Here is a 19,216-nt window from a genome sequence, read left to right on the forward strand (position 1 = left end):
GCCACCCCATCCACCATCTTCAACATTCACTTCCTCCACCACTGTTGCACATTGGCAGCAGTGTGTACCATCTACAAGGTGCACTGCAGAAACTCACCAAGCGTCCTTGGACCGTACCTTCCAAACACATAACCTCCACCACCTAGAAGGACAAGGACAGCAGATGTATATGAACACCAGTACCTGCAAGTTTCCCTCCAAGCCACACACTATCCTGAATTGGAAATATATTGCCGCTCCTTCACTGTTGCTGGGTCAAAATCCTGCAACTCCCTCCCTAATAGCACTGTGGGTGTACTTACACCACATGTACAGCAGTGGTTCAAGAAGACAGCTCCACCACCTTCTCAAGGGCAATTGGGGATGGGCAACAAATACCGGCCTAGCTAGCAATGGTCACATTCTGTTAAAGAATAAATTTAAAAAGTACAATTTCCACCACCCCCACCTCCTGGATCCCATGTTAACCAAATTGTTCACAATTCTTTCTCTTCATATGTTGTCCTGCTTCTTTTTAAACCTGCTGTCACCGCCCCCTCCTCAATAAATCAATTCTTGACCCCACCATTCTTGCAAACTGCCGCCCATCTCTAACCTCCTCATGGCCTTCCCAAAAGCTCTTGAACGTGTTGCCATCTTCAAAATCCGTGTCCATCTTTCCCGGAATGCGATGCTTGAATTCTTCCAGTTGGGTTTCTGACCCTGCTGCAGCTACCAAAACAACCCTTATCAAAGCCACAAATGAAACCATATGTAACAGCAACAAAGATAAACTATCCCTCCTCACCCTTCTTCATTTTTCTGTGGCCTGGTTGACTACACCATCCTCCTGTCCAATGTCGTCCAGCTGGGTGGGGCTGCTCTCACCTGGTTCCATTCTTATCCATCCAATCCTAGCCAAAGTATCACTTACAATGGCTTCTCTTCCTGTTCCCCACCATTAAACCTGGTGTCCTCCAAGGATCTATCCTTGGTCCCCTCCTGGTCCTCATCCATATATTGCCCCTTGATGATGTCACCAGAAAGCACAGCATTAGTTTTCCATTGTACACAGAGGACACCCAGTTCTATTTTACCAGTATGTCTCTCGACACCTCCACTATTGCTAAATTATCAGACTTATCTGACATCCAGCACTGGATGAGCAAATATTTCCTCCACTCATGTATTGGGAAGACTGAAGCCATTGTTTTTGTTCCCCACTCCAAGCCCTGTTCTCTAGCTACTGACTCTATTCCACTTTCTGGCAACAGTCTTGAGACCAAACCAGTCTGTTCACCACCTTGCTGTCATAGTTAACCCCATATTTGTGCCACCACTAAGACTGTCTATTTCCACCTCCATAACGTTGCCCAACTTCCCCCTTGTTTGGGCTTATCTTCTGCTGAAACCCTCATTCATTCCTTTTTTTACCTCTAGACTTGACTATTACAATGTATTCCTAACTGGCCTCCAGCATTCTACCCACTGTAAACTTGAAGTTATCCAAAACTCAACCGCCTGTGTCTTATCTTGCATCAAGTGCCATTCCCCTCTCACCCCTGTACTCACTGACCTACATTGGCTCCCGGTCAAGCAACGCCTTGATTTAAAAATTCACATCCTTGTTTTCAAACCCCTCCATGGCCTCTTCTCCCCTCTGCCTCTGCAATCACAACCCTCCAAGATACCTGTGCTTCTCTAATTCTGGCCTTTTGAACATTCATAATTTTAATTGCTCCACCATTGGTTGCCAGGTCTTCAGTTGCCTAGACCCTCAGCTCTGGAATTCCCTCCTTACACCTCTCCACCTTTCTAACTTGCCTCCTTCTTTTCCAATCTCACTAAGCCATTCATCACCTAGCCTAATATCTCCTTCTGTGTCTCAGCATCATATTTGTTTTATAATAATCCTGTGAAGCACCTCGGGACATTAAAAGTGCTATATTAATATTAGTTGCTGTTGTGGTTTTAATCCTGTACCAATTATTTTAAACCTATGGCCCTTGGTTATTAACCCTTCTGATAAGGCAAATAAGGGAAGTAGACCTATTCTGTTCACTTCATCTAGGCTACCCAAATTTGTATAACTCAATTAAAACATCCTGTAGCCTCCTCCGCTCCAAAGAAAACAACCCCAGCCCATCCAATTTCCCTAATTGCTAAAATTCTCCATTCCTGGCAATATACTTTTAAAAATCCTGCGTACCTTCTCTAGTGTGATCAAGTTCTTCCTGTAATGAATAGATCAGAATTGTATGCACTACCCCAGCAGGAGTCTACTTAGTGTTTTATACAGTTCTAGCATTGCCCCCCTGCTCTTATAGTCTAAGCCTCAGTTAATAAAGGAAAGTATCCTGTATGCCTTCCTAACCACCTTATCTGCTTGACCTGCTACCTTCAGGGACCTGTGAACATGCACTCCAGACCCTTCTGTTCCTCTAATTTTTCAGCATCCTAGCATTTATTATGTATTCCCTTGCCTTGTTTGCTCTCTCCAATTGCAAAAGCCTTTCTAAAATCCTTGTTGATAGAATTAGATGAAGATGGGCCACAGGAAGCTTGCGTAGAGCATGAACACTGGCATGGACCAGTTGGGCTGAATGGCCTGTTTCTGTACTGTACACTCTATGTAAAAATTCTAAAGTTGGCTTAAATTGTGTCAATAAGTCCTTGCAGAGATGTAGAGGTGGATTTTAACCCCAGAAAATGGGTCGATTGTGGCTGGTTCTGATGTTAAAACTTAAGAAATCTCAAACCCAATCCCAACCCTGTGACTTCTGGGTTTATTAGAAGTGGAACAAGGGCCAGGCAGCCAATCAACTCCCAGGAGGCAGATTGCCAAGTTAAATCTTTGAATGAAGTTAGGAGCCTCAGATTTAACCACCTTTGCAGGTTTAACAGTAACCAGCCAGGTTTCCTGAGCCATGAGAAGCTTGACAGCTGAAAGGAGGCGAAGACAGCCTTCGGAAGAAGGTAAATGCCTTTACAGCACTGCTTGGGGGCTGGGTGAGAAGGAGTCCTTTGCCACAATTCAGACTCTAGCCCACACAAAGGCCCCCATAGTTGAGAATCAAACCACTCTCTTTAAGAAATTCAGTTCCCAGGAAAGATCTTTAAGAAAGCTATAATGGCTGTTAAGGTCAATCAGGAATGGCATGCCCTCCAGCGTGTTCAAAGGCAGTTTGAGGAAAGGTTGGAGAGGAAGTAGCTAAGACTGAGAAAATGTATACTGAAAAGTAGTCCCTGGTACTATTTTGTTTGTTGTTGCACTTAAAGACACCCTTCCTTGGTTGAAGAAACCCCATTTGTTGTAAAGATTAAGTGCTGGTTTGTGTGTCTAATTGATCACTGTGCTCTTAGACTACTTGGGCCTGTCACAACGTGGAATGAGCTCAGGATCAAGCTTGGCAATTATCTCCATGGTTAGTAACCTGCTGACCATCACTGTCTAGAGTTATACATAAAAAATGAACACTGGGTGAGATACCAGAGCTGCTCGCATTCGTTGAGGATTACCTCAGAAATAGTTGGTGTCTTCAAGAGAGGTGGGGAGGGGAAAAAATGGACAGAAAAAGCAAGTAAACGTCAACTTATAGCTGAGGAATAAGAGCCATGCCCGTTGACAGCTTGATTTATTAGCTTTCTTAATGTTCTGATTATTGACTAACTGTTAGATTCTTCTTATTTGCAGTTGGAGAGGCTTCAGGCTGAAAACACTGCTGAATGGGGGAAAAGAGAACGGTTAGAAACGGAAAAACTTGGGCTGGAAAGGGACAACAAAAAGTTAAAAGCCCAGATTGAAGAGCTGGAGAAGCTGCAGGCAAAAAGGAGTCAACACAACACAAACATTATCGACTCAGACTTCAAGGCAATGCAGTGTGAGCTATTTGAGAAAAATAAGGTAAGGATGGCATGGTTCATGGGACAGTAAACTTCAGATGGTAGCATTAAACATGGCAGAATTTGTAATATATGCGTCGGCAACTGAAGGGGAGAAAATATATTCAACAAGCAAGCCTGGAAATTATCATGATTTGCTAAAAGACTGCATATGAGGGGTAATATGATTGCACTTATAGCATCAATATTGCACATTCAGCTAGAAGACTATTATGTCCATTTCATGGAAATTTCAATTGTTTCTGCTGGGTAAGATCCTGTTGCATCAGGTACTGCATACAGAACAAAGGAATAAAACCAGAATGAAGCTGCCCAGGTATGAATCCAGAATGTCTGTCTAATTAATATCTATATTTATAGCAATCCGTACATCTGCTGGAAACATGTTGCACCACCCGCTGAACAACTTGACAGCTCCAGTTGTTTCTCTGAGGGCCAGTTGTAATAATTTCTGCAAGTGCCTTATAAGATGACCATGTGTAGTCCATACCTGGGAGAAGCTAATAATTGACTTGAGTTTCCTACAGCATTACTTTGTTTTCAACACCTAATGCAGATAGATCACCCATTAAATGACATGTTGCTTGTAAAAGTAGAAGGTATCACCTGCCAAAGAGTGTAGTATTTCGTATACATGTAAGATAGGTGAAGTGTTGGCTTTTAGTTTATGCAATGTGTTCTGTAGTCATTGATTATCACTACTACTATCATACTTGACAAATCTATTAGAGTTTTTTGAGGATTTAACTAGTGGGTTAGATAAAGGGGAGCCAGCTGATATGTTATGCTTGTACTTCCAAAAGGCTTTTGATAAGATGCCACACTAAAGATTAACACTCAAGCCGGACTTGATAAAGACAGGTTAATTGAGACTGCAAGATGGCAGATGGCATATGATGTGGCTAACTGTGAGGTTATTCACTTTTGTAATAAGAATAGAAAAGCTGAATATTGTTTTTAAATGGCGCATCACACTTAGATGTTGCTGCCTAGACAGATTTGGGTGTCCTCGTACCAAAAAGTTAGCATTCAGGTGGGTATAGCAGACAATTCAGAAGGCTAATGGCATGTGGGCTTTTATTGCAAGGAGACTAAAGTACAAGAAGAAGGAAGTCTTGCTACAATTGTATAGGGCTTTTGTGAGACCACGCCTGAGGCAGAATTTTGCCCTTGGTGGGTGGGCTTGGCGGATAGGGGGGGGGGGGGGTGGGTCGGGAAGCTGACTGCTGCCCATGATCGGCACCACATAGTGATTTCACGTGAGCGGCAGTGCTGAGCGCTGCCTGTGTGGGTGGGGGGCAGGAGGGTGAGTGGGCCGAGCGCGAACTTCACACATGCACGCGAGTGAGCACTGTATAATCCCCTGAGGCACAGAGCTCCTCAGGGGGATGAAAGGATATAAAAAATAATAATTAAAAAGAATAAAAATGTGATAAAATATGTCTGTCACATGAGCAGGGACATGTTATTAACGAAAACTTAAAGTTTTTATTTTATTTTCATTTGCTTTTGGAAACTTCATCCCGCTCGTGAATGAGGTTTCCAAAAAAAATGCAAAGGTTGCTTGGCCTTTTTGCCTGCCCATCAACCATCAGATTGGATGAGCAGTGAAAACTTTACGTCAATTGATAACTTAATGGCCTTTAACAGGCCTTTAAATTGTCGGCGGGCGTGCTGCCGACTCCGGCGCGTGCCCACCGACAACTATCGTGCGACTGCACGTTGACGTCGACATGCTCAGCTGACATCAACGCATGTCATTTCACACACAAGCAGGCTGGCTGCGCACCCGCTCCCGCTGAGCGAAAAATTCTGCCCCTGGAATGCTGTACACTGTTTTGGTCTCCATATCTAAGGAGGGATATACTTGTCTTGGAAGCAATACGACGAAAATTCACTAGACTGGTACCTGGGATGAGAGGGATGAGGTTGTCCTATAGTGAGACACTGAGTAAATTAAGCGTAAACTCTAGTTTAGAAGCATGAGAGGTGATCTCATTGAAACATACAAGGGGGAATGACAGAATAGTCACAGAGGTTGTTTCCTCTGGCTGGGGAATCTGCAGCCTCAGGTTAAGGGATCTATCATTTAGGACTGAGATGAGGAGAAAGCTCTTTCCTCACAGGCTTATGAATATTTGGAGTTCTCTGTGCCAAAGAGTTTTGGGTGATCTATCACTGAATATATTCATGGCTGGTTCAAAAAGATATTTAATCTCTCTGCCAATCAAGATATATGGGGAGTGGATGGGAAAGTGAAATTGAGGCAAAAGATCAGCCATGATTGTATTCAATGGCAGAGCACGCTCGAAGCCTCATGGCCTACACTGCTCTTATTTTTTATGTGCTTATGTTCTTGCTTCACCCAAATCATGTTGCTCAATTATTCCCACTCTTGTTCCAATTTTGCACAACTCATATCCTGGCCTTGCATCAAATTAAGGTGTTGAATGTACCAGAAGTGATCCTAGACCTCCTGCTGTCAAAAATAAATTACCACCAAGAATACTGAAACTGGAAATAAAATGATTAAAATCATATAAATGCGATTTACATTCTGGTTTAAATTCCAATTTTGGCTTGCTAGTTGTAGACACTCATTATCATGCTAAAGAATCTCCAGAACTAAGCTACTGATCAATGCATGGAGAAAGAAGTTTCTGTCTGCCCACTATATGGATGCTCTTTGTTATAGGGACACCCATCACTTTCCTATGCCAAGCCAACCTAAGTACAGGTTGGTAGGAGCCCAGGTTCATAGATCTTCAGTTGTGTTTGGGCTATTTCTAGATTTTAATCAGCTGAATTCACACTGCAGATTACTTGTGTGTATAAACCATGCAAAACAACTTTCCTACTGCTGGAGCCTACATGGTGTTGGTGCATTTCAGTGCACTTAAGGAGTCTGAATTGCTGTGGCAATATGCATTTTTAAATGCATGGTGTAGTCTGGAGCTATGGATAGTGATGGTAGAGGCTCCAACTTTCTTTCCATCACATGGCTGACCAGGAATCTCTCCTGCTCTTACCACCTGCCATTGGCATTTGTTGGAAAGATTCGCAGGTTGATACTCAGACTGTTTGGCCACGTTATGAATACACCTTCCATGGCCATCAAGTCCTGGGGTGAGACTCGAACCCACAGCTTCTGGCCCAGAGGCAGGGACACTACCTGCCACAAGAGGTCCTTGAAGCATGTATAACAAATTCAGAAATACAACTGCACCATCTAAAGCAAAATAAAGTTGTGGGCCAGGAAGAAACACCCACCTTGTTTCACAGTGTACTAAAACTCCCTTTGCACATCCCCCGAAACAACAGCCATTGCCATTCCCCATTGGAAAAAAAGATATGGTGTCTGGCTTTTGCAGCCTTTCCAATTCCCTGTACAGTCAGGAGCAGTATTCCTTGCCCTTTCCCACTCTCTGTGGCCCTAGAAACTGAGCTCCATGTCTCCTGCTATAGGTCTGCAAGGATTGTCATTGCCTGGTGTAAATTAGATAGTTTTTTTTTTATTCATCCATGGGATGTGGGCTTCGCTGGCTGGGCCAGCATTTATTGCCGATCCCTAGTTGCCCTTGAGAAGGTGGTGATGAGCTACCTTCTTGAACCGCTGCAGTCCATGTGGTGTAGGTGCACCCACAGTGCTGTTAGGAAGGAAGTTCCAGGATTTTAACCCAGTGACATTGAAGGAACAATATATTTCCAAGCCAATATGGTGAGTGACTTGGAGGGGAATTTGCAGGTGGTGGTGTTCCCATGTATCTGCTACCCTTGTCCTTCTAGATGGTAGTAGTCATGAGTTTGGAATATGCTGTCAAAGGAGCCTTGGTGAATTCCTGCAGTGCACCTTGTGGATGGTACATGCTCCTGCTACTGTGCGTTGGTGGTGGAGGCAGTGAATGTTTGTGGATGTAGTGCCAATCAAATGGGCTGCTTTGTCCTGGATGGTGTCTAGCTTCTTGAGTGTTGTGGTAGCTGCACTCATCCATCCATGTGGGGAGTATTCGATCACACTCCTGACTTGTGCCTTGTAGATGGTGGACAGGCTTTGGGGAGTCAGGAGGTGAGTTACTCATTGCACAATCCCTACCCTCTGACCTGCTCTTGGAGCCATAGTATTTATATGGCTAGTCTAGTTCAGTTTCTGGTCAATGATAACCCTCAGGATGTTGTTAGTGGGGGATTTAGTGATGGGAATGCCACTGAACATCAAGGGGTGATGGTCAGATTCTCTCTTGTTGGAGATGGTCATTGCCTGGCACTTGTGTGGCGCAAATGTTACTTGCCACTTGTCAGCCCAAGCCTGGAAACACCTGAGCGAACAGGGCAAACAACTGTATATCTCCTTAACCAATCAGATTGAAGGATTGTGAAATAAACAGGAAAGACTGAAAGGAAAATATAAATTAGAGTAGGTGAATTCATTGTCAAATCAGTTACTGGAAGAGAAATGGAGAAGCAAAGAAAGATTGGATTAAGAGAGAGAAAAAAGATAGACAGTAAAAGTAAAGAAAAAAAGTTTAAAAGTTAAAATTTTACTTTTCAAATTTCTAGCAATAATTAATACCTGAAAGAATAAAACTCTGCCTTTGCAAAAATTAATTTTCAACCCCAGAGAGGTTGATTAGCAGTAATTAACAATTGTTACAATGTTAAAAGGATACTTGCCCATATATTGACAAGACCTAACTTTCTGGAATGAGTTTAGTTCATATTTACTGTGGAAATACGACAACCTCATGCCATTAAATGCATGTCAGGGTGAACCAGGACAAAATGTCATTTCAGTGAAGCTAACGGCAGAGCAACTCCCAACAGCAACGTTTAGGTGTTGGCATTTAACAATGTATGTATCTGCCCCTCACCTGAAGTTGCTGTGCCATTTATACATTACCGATGGTTCATGCCATTTGCCTCACTGTTATCTTGACAGCAAAATTATAGCTATAATCTCACTTTCAGCACCTCTGTCACAGAGCTTTGTGGGCTGGAAGTGCCGAAGATGAAAATTTATCCTTCTGTGCTGCACAACAAAAGAAAAGGTTAACAAAAATCTTTGCTGTTTAAGCAAAATCTGTACTTGTGCTGATGCAGTCTTTTTTTAAAAAAAGATAGGTTTTATTTATGATTCATCCACCAGTCCCTCCATAGCAGATAAAGTAGGTAAGTAGGAGGGGAGATCACAGCACAAGAGGGAGAGCCAACTACAGGAGTGCTTGTGGCCACACAATCCATTTTAAAGAAAACAGTTGGATTCAGATACCAAGTACAGGTGTCCACTTTCTTCCCCTAACTTCAAATGATCCAGACCAGAATGGTTTGAAACTGTGAATGAATAATTAGAAACAGAGCGAGTACTCCACCTTTGAAAGCCAGTTCAGTAGACTGTATTAGTCTGTGTGATTTTGATGACAGCGCCACATAAAATGGTACTGGTTAAATGCTGATCAGGCCATGACCTTTTTCTCAGACATGGCAAAAGCGGTAGCTGATCAATAGTAACTTGAGTAGAAAATTGCCTCCTAAAACCCCTATCTAATATTGCTGCTGATTCTAGAACATTGTGTTATGGGTAACATTAATTACTGGCTGATCAATACAAGTAGAATGAATTATTTAAGTGAATGCACCGCAAAATATTTTCCCTTTCAAATTCTGAGAGAAAATTGCCAGCGTTTGCATTCATGTGTAAACCAATGTCTATTAAAACACCTATTCGGTTATTCAGGATTTTTTTTTCTTTTTAAATCAATATAACCTCCCTACAGGTAATACAATGAGCTCTTATCCCATATATTATATTATCCAATATCTTTATCACATTTGCCCCTTAATGAGATTGGGAGGGTTAGATAATACTATACAGAATTGAGGTTATCAATCCTTTAACTGCTATGGAAATACTTTTAAAATCAATTTGGCGTTAATTGTTTTCTTCTTTTTGGTCTCCCCAGAAGACATAGTCCACCCCTGGTCAAACAATGTGGTCTTAGGTCCTGGGGATGGCATGTGACGATTGACTGGTAGCATTCATTATGCATGCTAACCTGGAAAACTAGCTAAACGTGGCCAATGACTTCAAAATAACTGACAAAACTACCTCAAGAATGGTCCTAATTATAATTATTTGACATATGAAAACAAGTAACTATGCAGGATTTGTCACTGAAGCTGCAGGTCTAGACAAAGTTCTTTTACTATATTAGAGGAAAACAGAATCTATGGATCAGATTTTGCTGCCCTGACAAGGGGCAAACCCACATCGGGCAGGGCAAAAAGAAGCAAGGGTGACATGATTCCAGAATTCCTGACCCCGTTCCTGTCCTATTATATTCAGAGACTCAGGATAAGGGTGTGGGTTGCAATCCCTCACTCAGTAATCTAAACGTCAGCGGCTCCAAGGAGTTAGGTGGCTTGGGAAGGCTTTTAAAGGCAACGTCGTTCACTCTAGGTCCAAGGGGTCATGAACTATGTGGGAAGTCTGTTCTGGAATTGGGAACCTTTTGACAGGTAAGTTTAAAAGTAGTTGCCAACTTCACATACTGTAATTAGATGCTGAATGATAATTTAAGTATGTTTTTGATGCAGTGATTGATGGTAAGGCTTTGTTCTTAAATGGTAAGTAACCATTAAATTGATCAGCATTGTCAAAGTGCTCAGATGCATTAGAATACTGTATCCATTGCACAACTGTGTCAACAAGACCTCCAGAGATGCATACATTAAAACCTTTGAAGTAGTCTGAACTGATGGTTGGGATATTAGTCAAAAGCTCAGCCACCTGTTCAGCTATTTCAAAGGCTCAACAGATGGCTGGACTATCAGTCAAAAAAAGCACAGGGTCCAAGTGACATATTAAAACCTGAATCTCAATATTGTTCAATGCGGAAGAATACTTAAAGTGCTTTTCTGCATCAGTCTTGAGATTCAGATATTGAGGTGGTTGCAGTTGACCCGAAGTGGAAGAGAGGGAAGCAGAGGCCATTGCTGGCCTGCAACGGCAGGCCTCTAAGAGGGTTAGGTTAGTCTGCTGTTGGCTCTCAGTAACTTTGGGAGCTGATTTGTGATGGTAGACTCTCAGCAAGGAACATACAGGGGCATTGGCGCTGGTGCAAAAGGGTGTAACCAGAGCAAGGTCCCAGAGGAGGTTGACTCCAAGTGCAGCACATGAGAGATGGAGAGATCTTCTGTATGGAGAAGGAGTGGCACAGAGGTGGCGGGGGGCGGTGGGGGGAGTGGTGCAGAGGGCCAGGCACTGGTGGCACTCACTGCAGCAGCAGCAGGAACAGCAAAAGAACCAGGCTCTGGATTGTTTTCTGGAGTGCTGCTGCACCACTTTGGAGCATGCAAGGCTGGTCTGAATGCAGTGCTGGCAGACTTTTTAAAATGGTGGCAGCACTTGCCCCTGCATCAGCACCTCGTGGCCTGCCTTACGCAAGCCATTAATTGGCTGACTGCTGCGCGATTGCAGTTGACCAGCCACGTTAGCCCCTTGTAGCGAAGACTGCACACACTAAATTCAGTCCTTGGTGTTCAACGTTCACTGATGACGTGTATGAGGTAAGTGAGAGCATTGATCCTTCTGAATTCCCGAGCTCTTCCTGAACAAGAATCTCATGATGGGACAGCTGAGTTTACTTATTTTTTCCATGTTGGACATCACAACCCCATAACCACTTCAGTTTGTCTCCCCTAACCTGAAGCTGGTGACTAACGCTGACAAGTTTTATTCTGGGTGCCAGTAACTTTCTCATACCTCACACGAACATCTATTCTGGCCGGGGTTTTCTGGTCCTGCCCGCCGCAGGACTGGAAATTCCTGCCCGAAGTCAACGGACCTTTGGCTGGTCCGTCAAATTTTCCACCCCTCCTGCAATGATTCCTGCCACGGGCGAGACTGGAAAGTCCCAGCCAGTCTGTATGTGTGATCCTAGACAATAAATGTTACCAGGCTATATAACAATGGGAGAACTTCACAGATGAGCTCAAGCTGTTGTCCCTTCAAATCTGTACAATGTGCACTTCCCAGGAGTATCTTAGAATAAGAATCAGGAAGAGAATGACTGGTTGATAGTTTATTTTTTTCACTTGTCTTCAGCCCATGGATGAGGTTTCCTGAAAAATCGAAGGCTGCTTGGGCTCTTCACCTGCACGCCAACTTTAAGGTTGGGCAGGCAGCGTTCTTAACAAGCTTAATTGCTTTTTTTAGTGGCCTTAATAGGCCACTGACAGTTCGGCAGGCGCGCGAAATGACATGTGATGATGTCGGGACGCACACCCGACGTCATTTAACGCGTCAGTGTGTCAGGCCAACCCCCAAACACAGACAGCAATATTCTGCCCATAATCTACCATTATCTAGACAGAAATCATTATTTGTAGTGTTTGAGTTGCTTTTGACCTGCTTTGTTGTAAGGAACATACCTTTTTATTTCTGTTGGACTGTTGTAAAGATCATGGCTTGAATTTTCCTGTCGGCGATTTGGGGGCGGGGCCTGCTCGCCGACGGGAAAATGACGCGGGATGGCGCCGGGAAGGAGCCCTGGGCCCAGAGAACTGCCCGGCAACAACGTTTTAATTGGCACCTGACCAGGTGAGCAGGTTTTGTGTGAGAAGCAGGGCAGCTGAATAGCTCCTAGCCTGAAAGGAAAAACACCTAAAACCTCTTTCTGTGTGCGGAAGATTCCAGTAATTCCACAATAATAGTTAGCTGGCTTTTTCTTCTCACATCTCTGTAACCTGCTCGCTCTCTCTGAAAACCCCTGTCATGAGGCAAAAGGGGAAAATCTCTGTTAGAGACATTGAAAGGCAAGTGCTCAACCAGTGAACTAATTTGCAAAAGTCGTCAACAAGAACTGAAAAGAATTTGGAAGACATCGATCAAAAACAACCCATCGAATCCTGTACTGCGGAATTGGTGCTATTGAACTGTTTTATCCCACCCTTAAAATCCATGGGCTGAATTTTATGGGGGGGATGTTGATGGGCGGGCGTGTACGGGTGTGCTTCCAATTGGCGCCCTCGATTGGAGGCGCAGTGCCATTTTATGTGGGCGGGCCAATTAAGGCCCACCCAGCGTGATGTCCCCAGGGAAGTGCTATGTGCTCCCTGTGCGGGTGGGGGGAAGCCCTAAAATCGAGAGTGCTCTTCCACGCATGTTCACGAAAGAGCACACTCATCTCCCTGAGGCTGTGTGCTTCCTCAGGGAGATCAGCTCTACATGCCACATGAGTTGGGACATGTCCATAATTTTTACGCAATCTTTATTAAAATTTTTTAAAGCCTACATGAAACCTCATCCCGCCCGTGGATGAGGTTTCATGTTTTTTCTAGTTCCCGCCGGTGCTCCTGGCCTGCCCACCAACCTTAAGGTTGGATGGTCAGGTCCTTTAATTGCTTAATTGATCCTGTCAATGGCCTCAATTGGCTTTTGATAGGCCGGTGGTTTGACAGGTTGGTGGGCTTGCAGCTGATTTTGCTGCGCTCCAGCCTTCCTGAAAATTTAAATTGGGTGCGGTGACATCAGGAGTTCCCCCCAACGTCATCGCATGTTATTTTATGCATCGGCGAGCGAGCCCTACCTCCGCTCGCCGACTCGTAAAATTCAGCCCCATGGATTTGTGTGTCTTTTGTGTCTTGTATGTGTGTGTATAGGGATTTAAAAAGGGGGTACAGTTTAAGTTATAGTGTTAGTAATTAGCAGTTCATATTTCTTTCTTTTGCTGCTGGTTAATGGCAGATTGTTCAATAAACAGTTAGTTACTTATTAAATTTACAAAGGTGGTGCTCATATTCTGTTAGTCTAAATTAAACAGTTAGCAAGAATTGGGGCAATCTGGTGGTTTCGTCAAACTTTTTCACATTTGCCACAGCTCGGGGAACAGTGGGGCTTAATATTACCAAGCACTATCCCCGGTGAGTCGTGACACTATCTTTATAATTTTATTGAACATCACTTGTAGGCATTAAGGCATGTAAATAAATAAATGTATATCTTGGTGCTTATCAAATTTAGTTCTCTCTGATGTAGCCCTTTCCACTTTAAGTGATGGATGCAAGCATCTTCTTTCAGTTATTCATCAGCTTGAATCAAATTATAGGTTTGACAACTCAATGATATTTTCCTAGAAGTGTTTTAGAACATGTTTTCTTCTTTACATCAAAGCAGAGTGTTACTGTAGAGGTAATTATTACATTAAAAAAATGGCTCTTTTGTCTGTTTTTTTAAATAGAGAAGGGCAAGGTCCCCCATCAGTCACAATGGCAGAAGTTTGCCTCTTTACTGCATCCATGGCTCCTCTGGGGTGTTGCCCTCACATTAAGAGGATAGAAAATATTGTCACATCATGTCCAGCTCTGTGACTGATTCTATTATGGAAACAGGCAATGTAACCTGCACCCTCAGCTCCTTAGGCCATTCTGAGGCAATTCGCACCAGTGAATGTCAGGGATACACAAATGTTCCCTGACATCCAGTCTGGCTAAGGCACAAATGATGGGAACAATGCCTTACAGTGCCTTGAGTGCCATTGGAAGTGGGCAGACGCTGGTTGAACATCTACTCGAGCAATTTCTCTCCCCAACTTAACCTGTGAAGAAATTGGGCCTGACACGCCTTTATGGAAAAGTATTTAGAGAACTCAATCAAATATGCATGCAAACACCCACACACACTGTTGTTGGAAATACATTCAGTTTTTACCAAGGCAGGTATTTGGACCTGGAGCAGAAGTTACAGATGGGAGAACTGGAAGCACAAGTTTCCCTCAGCAAATTGGTGACCCACATCCTTTCCCTCATCTTGTCCTGCTATTCTATCTCCATTAAAATCGGATTGGGCAGGTTCGAGTCAAGTTAGATTTGGTTTGAAACTTTGTTAAATTTTAACTTTCCCACCCAACCCAGCCGATTTTAGGAGGGGTAAAATTACCTCCATTGTGTCAGATGCTTGTGATGTTGTCATGTGCACAGTGACTCTTTTTTCCTCACACAGAAGCGCATTTATTAAACATGCATCAATAAAACATGTGCCTCTTTAAAATTTCTGCTGTTGGCTTTGCAGAACTTGTTTAGTAAACAGCCTTCTGCACTGGTGGCTATTTCTGTGGGTGAAATGGTAATGTTGTGGAGAGGGATCAACGTGAAGTTGCACCCCATGGACACATCACATTTTATTATTGCCTGCCAGGAGGTTTTAATGTCACACTGGATGACTTCTGTTGTGCTGTCAGCTAAACCGTGACAAAACTCTTCTAGCTAATGAATAACTATGAAGGACAAGAGAGTTTTGTTATCATTAGATATGGGTTACTTGCAACATTCTGCTCAAAGTAAGAATGCTCCTTTCTAATATAAATGAAATCTTGCAACAGCTTGTGCCAAGGTTATGCCAAAGAAACCAAAATCAGAATCATTCCCAGAATGCTATGTGGAAGTTATGATATTGGAAAGATAATCCTATGTTGTATGATCACTGATGGAATAAAATTGGATTATGGAATTTCAAAGTATTTAATGATCTGAGGTGGCCCAATAGCCATGGTAGTAGAATATTTTTTTTCTTCAGTTCTCTGCCCAAAGGCAGGGCCTTGGCAATTGTTCAGCGAACAACATCCATGCGCAATGATTTTTACTTCAGATAGGACAAGGAGGCAGGCCCCAAGTGTACCTCAGAATCGGGTTTGAACTCTGTGCTGTTGGTGTTAATTGGGTCCATACATTAGCCACCTAAGCTAATCAGCACCACCACCCCCCCCCTCAAGTAGCCCAATATGGGACTCCAAAACACAGGTTCAATTTTCCACTTGGTTAGAAAGACTTTGCAGTAACACTGCACCATGATGTTATTAGGACGTTCAAAACACTTTATAGCCAATGTATTAGCATCGAAGTTCCTTCAAGTGTTGTTACATTCGCAAATATGTAGCCCCATGGTGCTCCTACAAGCAGTAAGAAATGGCCAATTAATTTGTTTTAAGTGATATGCTCTTGTAAGTTAAGTTGGTGAACACAACTCACTCTTCTTCACTAGCTGCTACGGGACTTTTCACATCTGCTTGAACTGTTGGGTTGCCAGTTTGTCATCTCATCTGAAAGACAGCACTTTTGATGATGTGCTATTCTCTCAGCACTGCACTGAAGTGTCAGTCTATAGATTATGTATGTAAATCTTGGAATGGGGCTCAAATCCACTTGGAAGCTTCTAATTTAACCAACTTCACAATCCGTAGTATCCGAGGAACTCTCTTCACGCTGGCTGGATGACTAGAATGGAGTCCTTCATGGCCAGAATTTTCCCGTTGGCGTGTGGGGCGGGTCCCACAATCCGACATGTAAAATGACGCGCGGTGACATCGGGCGAGCATCCCAACGTCACCGTGCGCCATTGCGATAATTAGGTGGGCGGGCACGCAATGTTCTCCGATGCGCGCCCGCCATTAATTAATCACCCAGTTTAGTCCCTTGAGGCAGCAATTGACTGCAATTTTTCAGGGCCCGTGCGATCTTCAGGATGTTGCTTGGGCACAACGGGCAGGGTAGGAGACATTTGTATAAACCTCATCCACGGGCAGAATAAGAGGGGTGAGTGGGGTCGTGAATGTTATCTTTCAGGTATTTAAGTGTGAAAGTTATTGATACTTGCCTGTGTGAGCAAGAATACTTCATAACTCATATCAGCTGCTTGGACAGGAGTAAAAGCCTTCAGGTCAGGACTCTACAGTAAAGATCATTCTTGGGGCCTGTAGCTTTCAGGAAACCTTCCCTTAGCCTGGGAATGGGAGTTGTGCTCTCCATTGGAAGTACCTCCTCTGAGGAGGAAAGGAGGGCCAGAAGGGGGAGGAAGCCAGGAGTCCACATTCAGCCTCCAGGGGAGCCACTGTTGTGAGGAGAGATGCAGGCACAAGGGCCACACAGCCAACAGGAAGTCCATGGCGGAAGGGGTCGCAGAAGATGCTGTTATCCCGCTGCCAGGGTTTACAGGCGACGAAACAGCTACCTCAATATGTCTGAGGTGCAGTGCCGAAGGAGGTTCCATCTCTCAAGGGAGACAGTCACCTCCACTTGTCAGATGATAGACCCTGAGACCTCTGCAAACTGTGTGGGTGGACACCCCATGTCAGTGGCTCTGAAGGTCACGGCTGCTCTCAACTTCTCTGCCTTCGGTTCTTTCCAGGGGTCAGTGGGTGATCTCTGTGGAGTCTCCCAATCCGCTGTCCACACTTGTGTCAAGCAGGCGATAGACGCTCTGTTCAGGCGTGCATTGACTTTCATCCACTACTGCTGGGATGAGGCCAGCCAGACAGAGCGAGCCAGATGTTTCGTGGCCATTGCTGGCTTCCACTAGGATGCAATCGACTGCATACATGTGGCCATCAAGGCGCCAGCAGGTGAACCTGGTGCCTTCATCAATAGGAAAGGCTTCCACTCCATGAATGTGCAGATAGTGTGTGATCACAAGATGCTGATTCTACAAGTCTGTGTAAGGTACCCAGGCAGCTCCCATGATGCATACATACTCAGACATTGCCAGGTGCCGAGGCTCTTCGGTGCTCCAGCCTGGCTGGATGGATGTCTGCTAGGTGACAAGGGCTATCCCCTCAGAAGGTGGCTCATGACGCCTCTCTGCCATCCAAGAACAGAAGCTGAGCAGCGGTACAATAGGAGTCACACCTCCACAAGGGCTGTGGTGGAGAGAACCATCAGTCTTCTCAAGATGCGCTTCCGATGGCTGGACCACTCGGGGTGCACTCCAGTGGCCCCCAGATTGTGTATCGCTGATAGTGGTTGCATGCTGCGCTCTCCACAATCTGGCGCTGGAAAGGGGCGATGCAGTGGATGAGGAAGACGTAGACGCTGTTGCTCCGGATGCACACGATGAGTCCAGCAGTGAGTCCGAGGATGAGCACGCACAGGAGAACGCTGATGGGGTAGATGCTGACCCGGGCGTGCTCCAGGGAGGCATGGACACCAGAGAGGCTTTAATCCAAAGAACCTTCAGCTTCCCAACACAGATGGACCTTCAACACACGCCAGGGCTGCAGGCTCCATACTCGATATCTGAGTGCTAAATCTGCCTGGATAGTAACATTAACTAAGGTCCTTGTCAATAAAACTCAATGTCAAACAACTTACTCATAACATCATGGGTTCCCATCCACTTGCAGAAGTAAGGAATCACCCTGAGGCATGGCAACATATCAAAATTTATTGAGAGAACAAATGTAACTTCATAAACCAAAACAAAAAGGTGTTGGACATCACACCAAGTTTTCAATAAACAACAATGGGCCAATGTAAAAGCATCAGTGAGAAACCCATGGTGTGGCTAAGATGCCTTAAATTTACGCTTTTGAGTGCTATGTCTAGGTGCTGTCCTCTCCCTGGCACTGGCATCTGAGACAGCCTGCTCACTGTGCTGTCCTGTTGGCCTTGATGACCTTCCTTTGATGGCCCCACCTGGGAGGGAGCAGCCAGTCCCACAGCTGGCTTCTCCCCAGTTGCCACAGTCTAACTGGACACCACAGGCACTGCCAGAGGGACAGAGGAGCTGCTGCCCTCATCCGGAGCACCCTGAGAGGAGCCCACAGAGACGACAGGCAGCTGCTGCGCTGACATGAGGTCGCTTCGGACCTTCCTGATCACTGTAGATGGATGGGCACCGAGCTGGGATACTTGGTGCCCAAACCACGTCCCACACGGGCAATGACCAACTGAGGTCAATGCCGCTGTGAGGGCTTGCAGGTCCGAGTGCAACCCCAGAAGGCACTGATTGTTCTCCTGGAGGAGCCTCTCCACGAGAGTCGCCACTCTCTCCATAGAGGAAGCATTGTGCTCAGCCATGAGGCTCATTGCATCAGTGATGCTCTGCATGGACTCCTCAAGCATGGGCACCATGCCACAAATAGCCTCATGTATCTCCGCCAGATTGTCCCGCATACCCTGCTGCACTTCCAGTATTTGCTGCCTCACGGATGACTCCAGAGGCACATCATCTGCCACTGTCCGAGCATGTACCTGGTTCCCAGCAGTGCTCCGACTGCCGGCGCCCTGGGCACTCTCTGTCTCTGCCTGCACCTCAAGCGAGTGTGAAGTGCCCTCAACCCATGCCCTGGGACAATAGCCAAAGATCTAATTCCCACCGAGGTGCTAGTTTCTGCACTGGTGCCTGCCTGGCAGAGATGGTGTGACACTGGTGAGTGGATTTCCTCTGGGCCCTCAGGGGTGAAAGGTGGCCCCTCTGCCTCCTCCTCCTGGCCCTGCTCCGGTGATGCTGAAAGGAAGAACAAGGACATTTGATTAGTTACAGTGCAGACACTGTCAATTTGCATGC

The 19,216-nt window shown here is 44.9% G+C and overlaps 1 protein-coding gene across 6 annotated transcripts in view; it reads left to right on the forward strand.

Annotated features, from left to right (window-relative positions):
- LOC121279003 (coiled-coil domain-containing protein 102A-like) overlaps positions 1–19,216 on the forward strand; it is a 638,600-nt gene that overhangs the window by 287,307 nt on the left and 332,077 nt on the right. For all 6 annotated transcript variants that reach the window (XM_041189720.1, XM_041189721.1, XM_041189725.1 and 3 more), the window contains one exon: positions 3,674–3,883. In XM_041189720.1, the coding sequence (XP_041045654.1) occupies positions 3,674–3,883 (210 nt within the window). The remainder of the gene's footprint in view (positions 1–3,673; positions 3,884–19,216) is intronic.

The sequence above is a fragment of the Carcharodon carcharias genome, chromosome 6 (assembly GCF_017639515.1).
Source record: "Carcharodon carcharias isolate sCarCar2 chromosome 6, sCarCar2.pri, whole genome shotgun sequence".
NCBI classification, from domain to species: Eukaryota; Metazoa; Chordata; class Chondrichthyes; order Lamniformes; family Lamnidae; genus Carcharodon; species Carcharodon carcharias.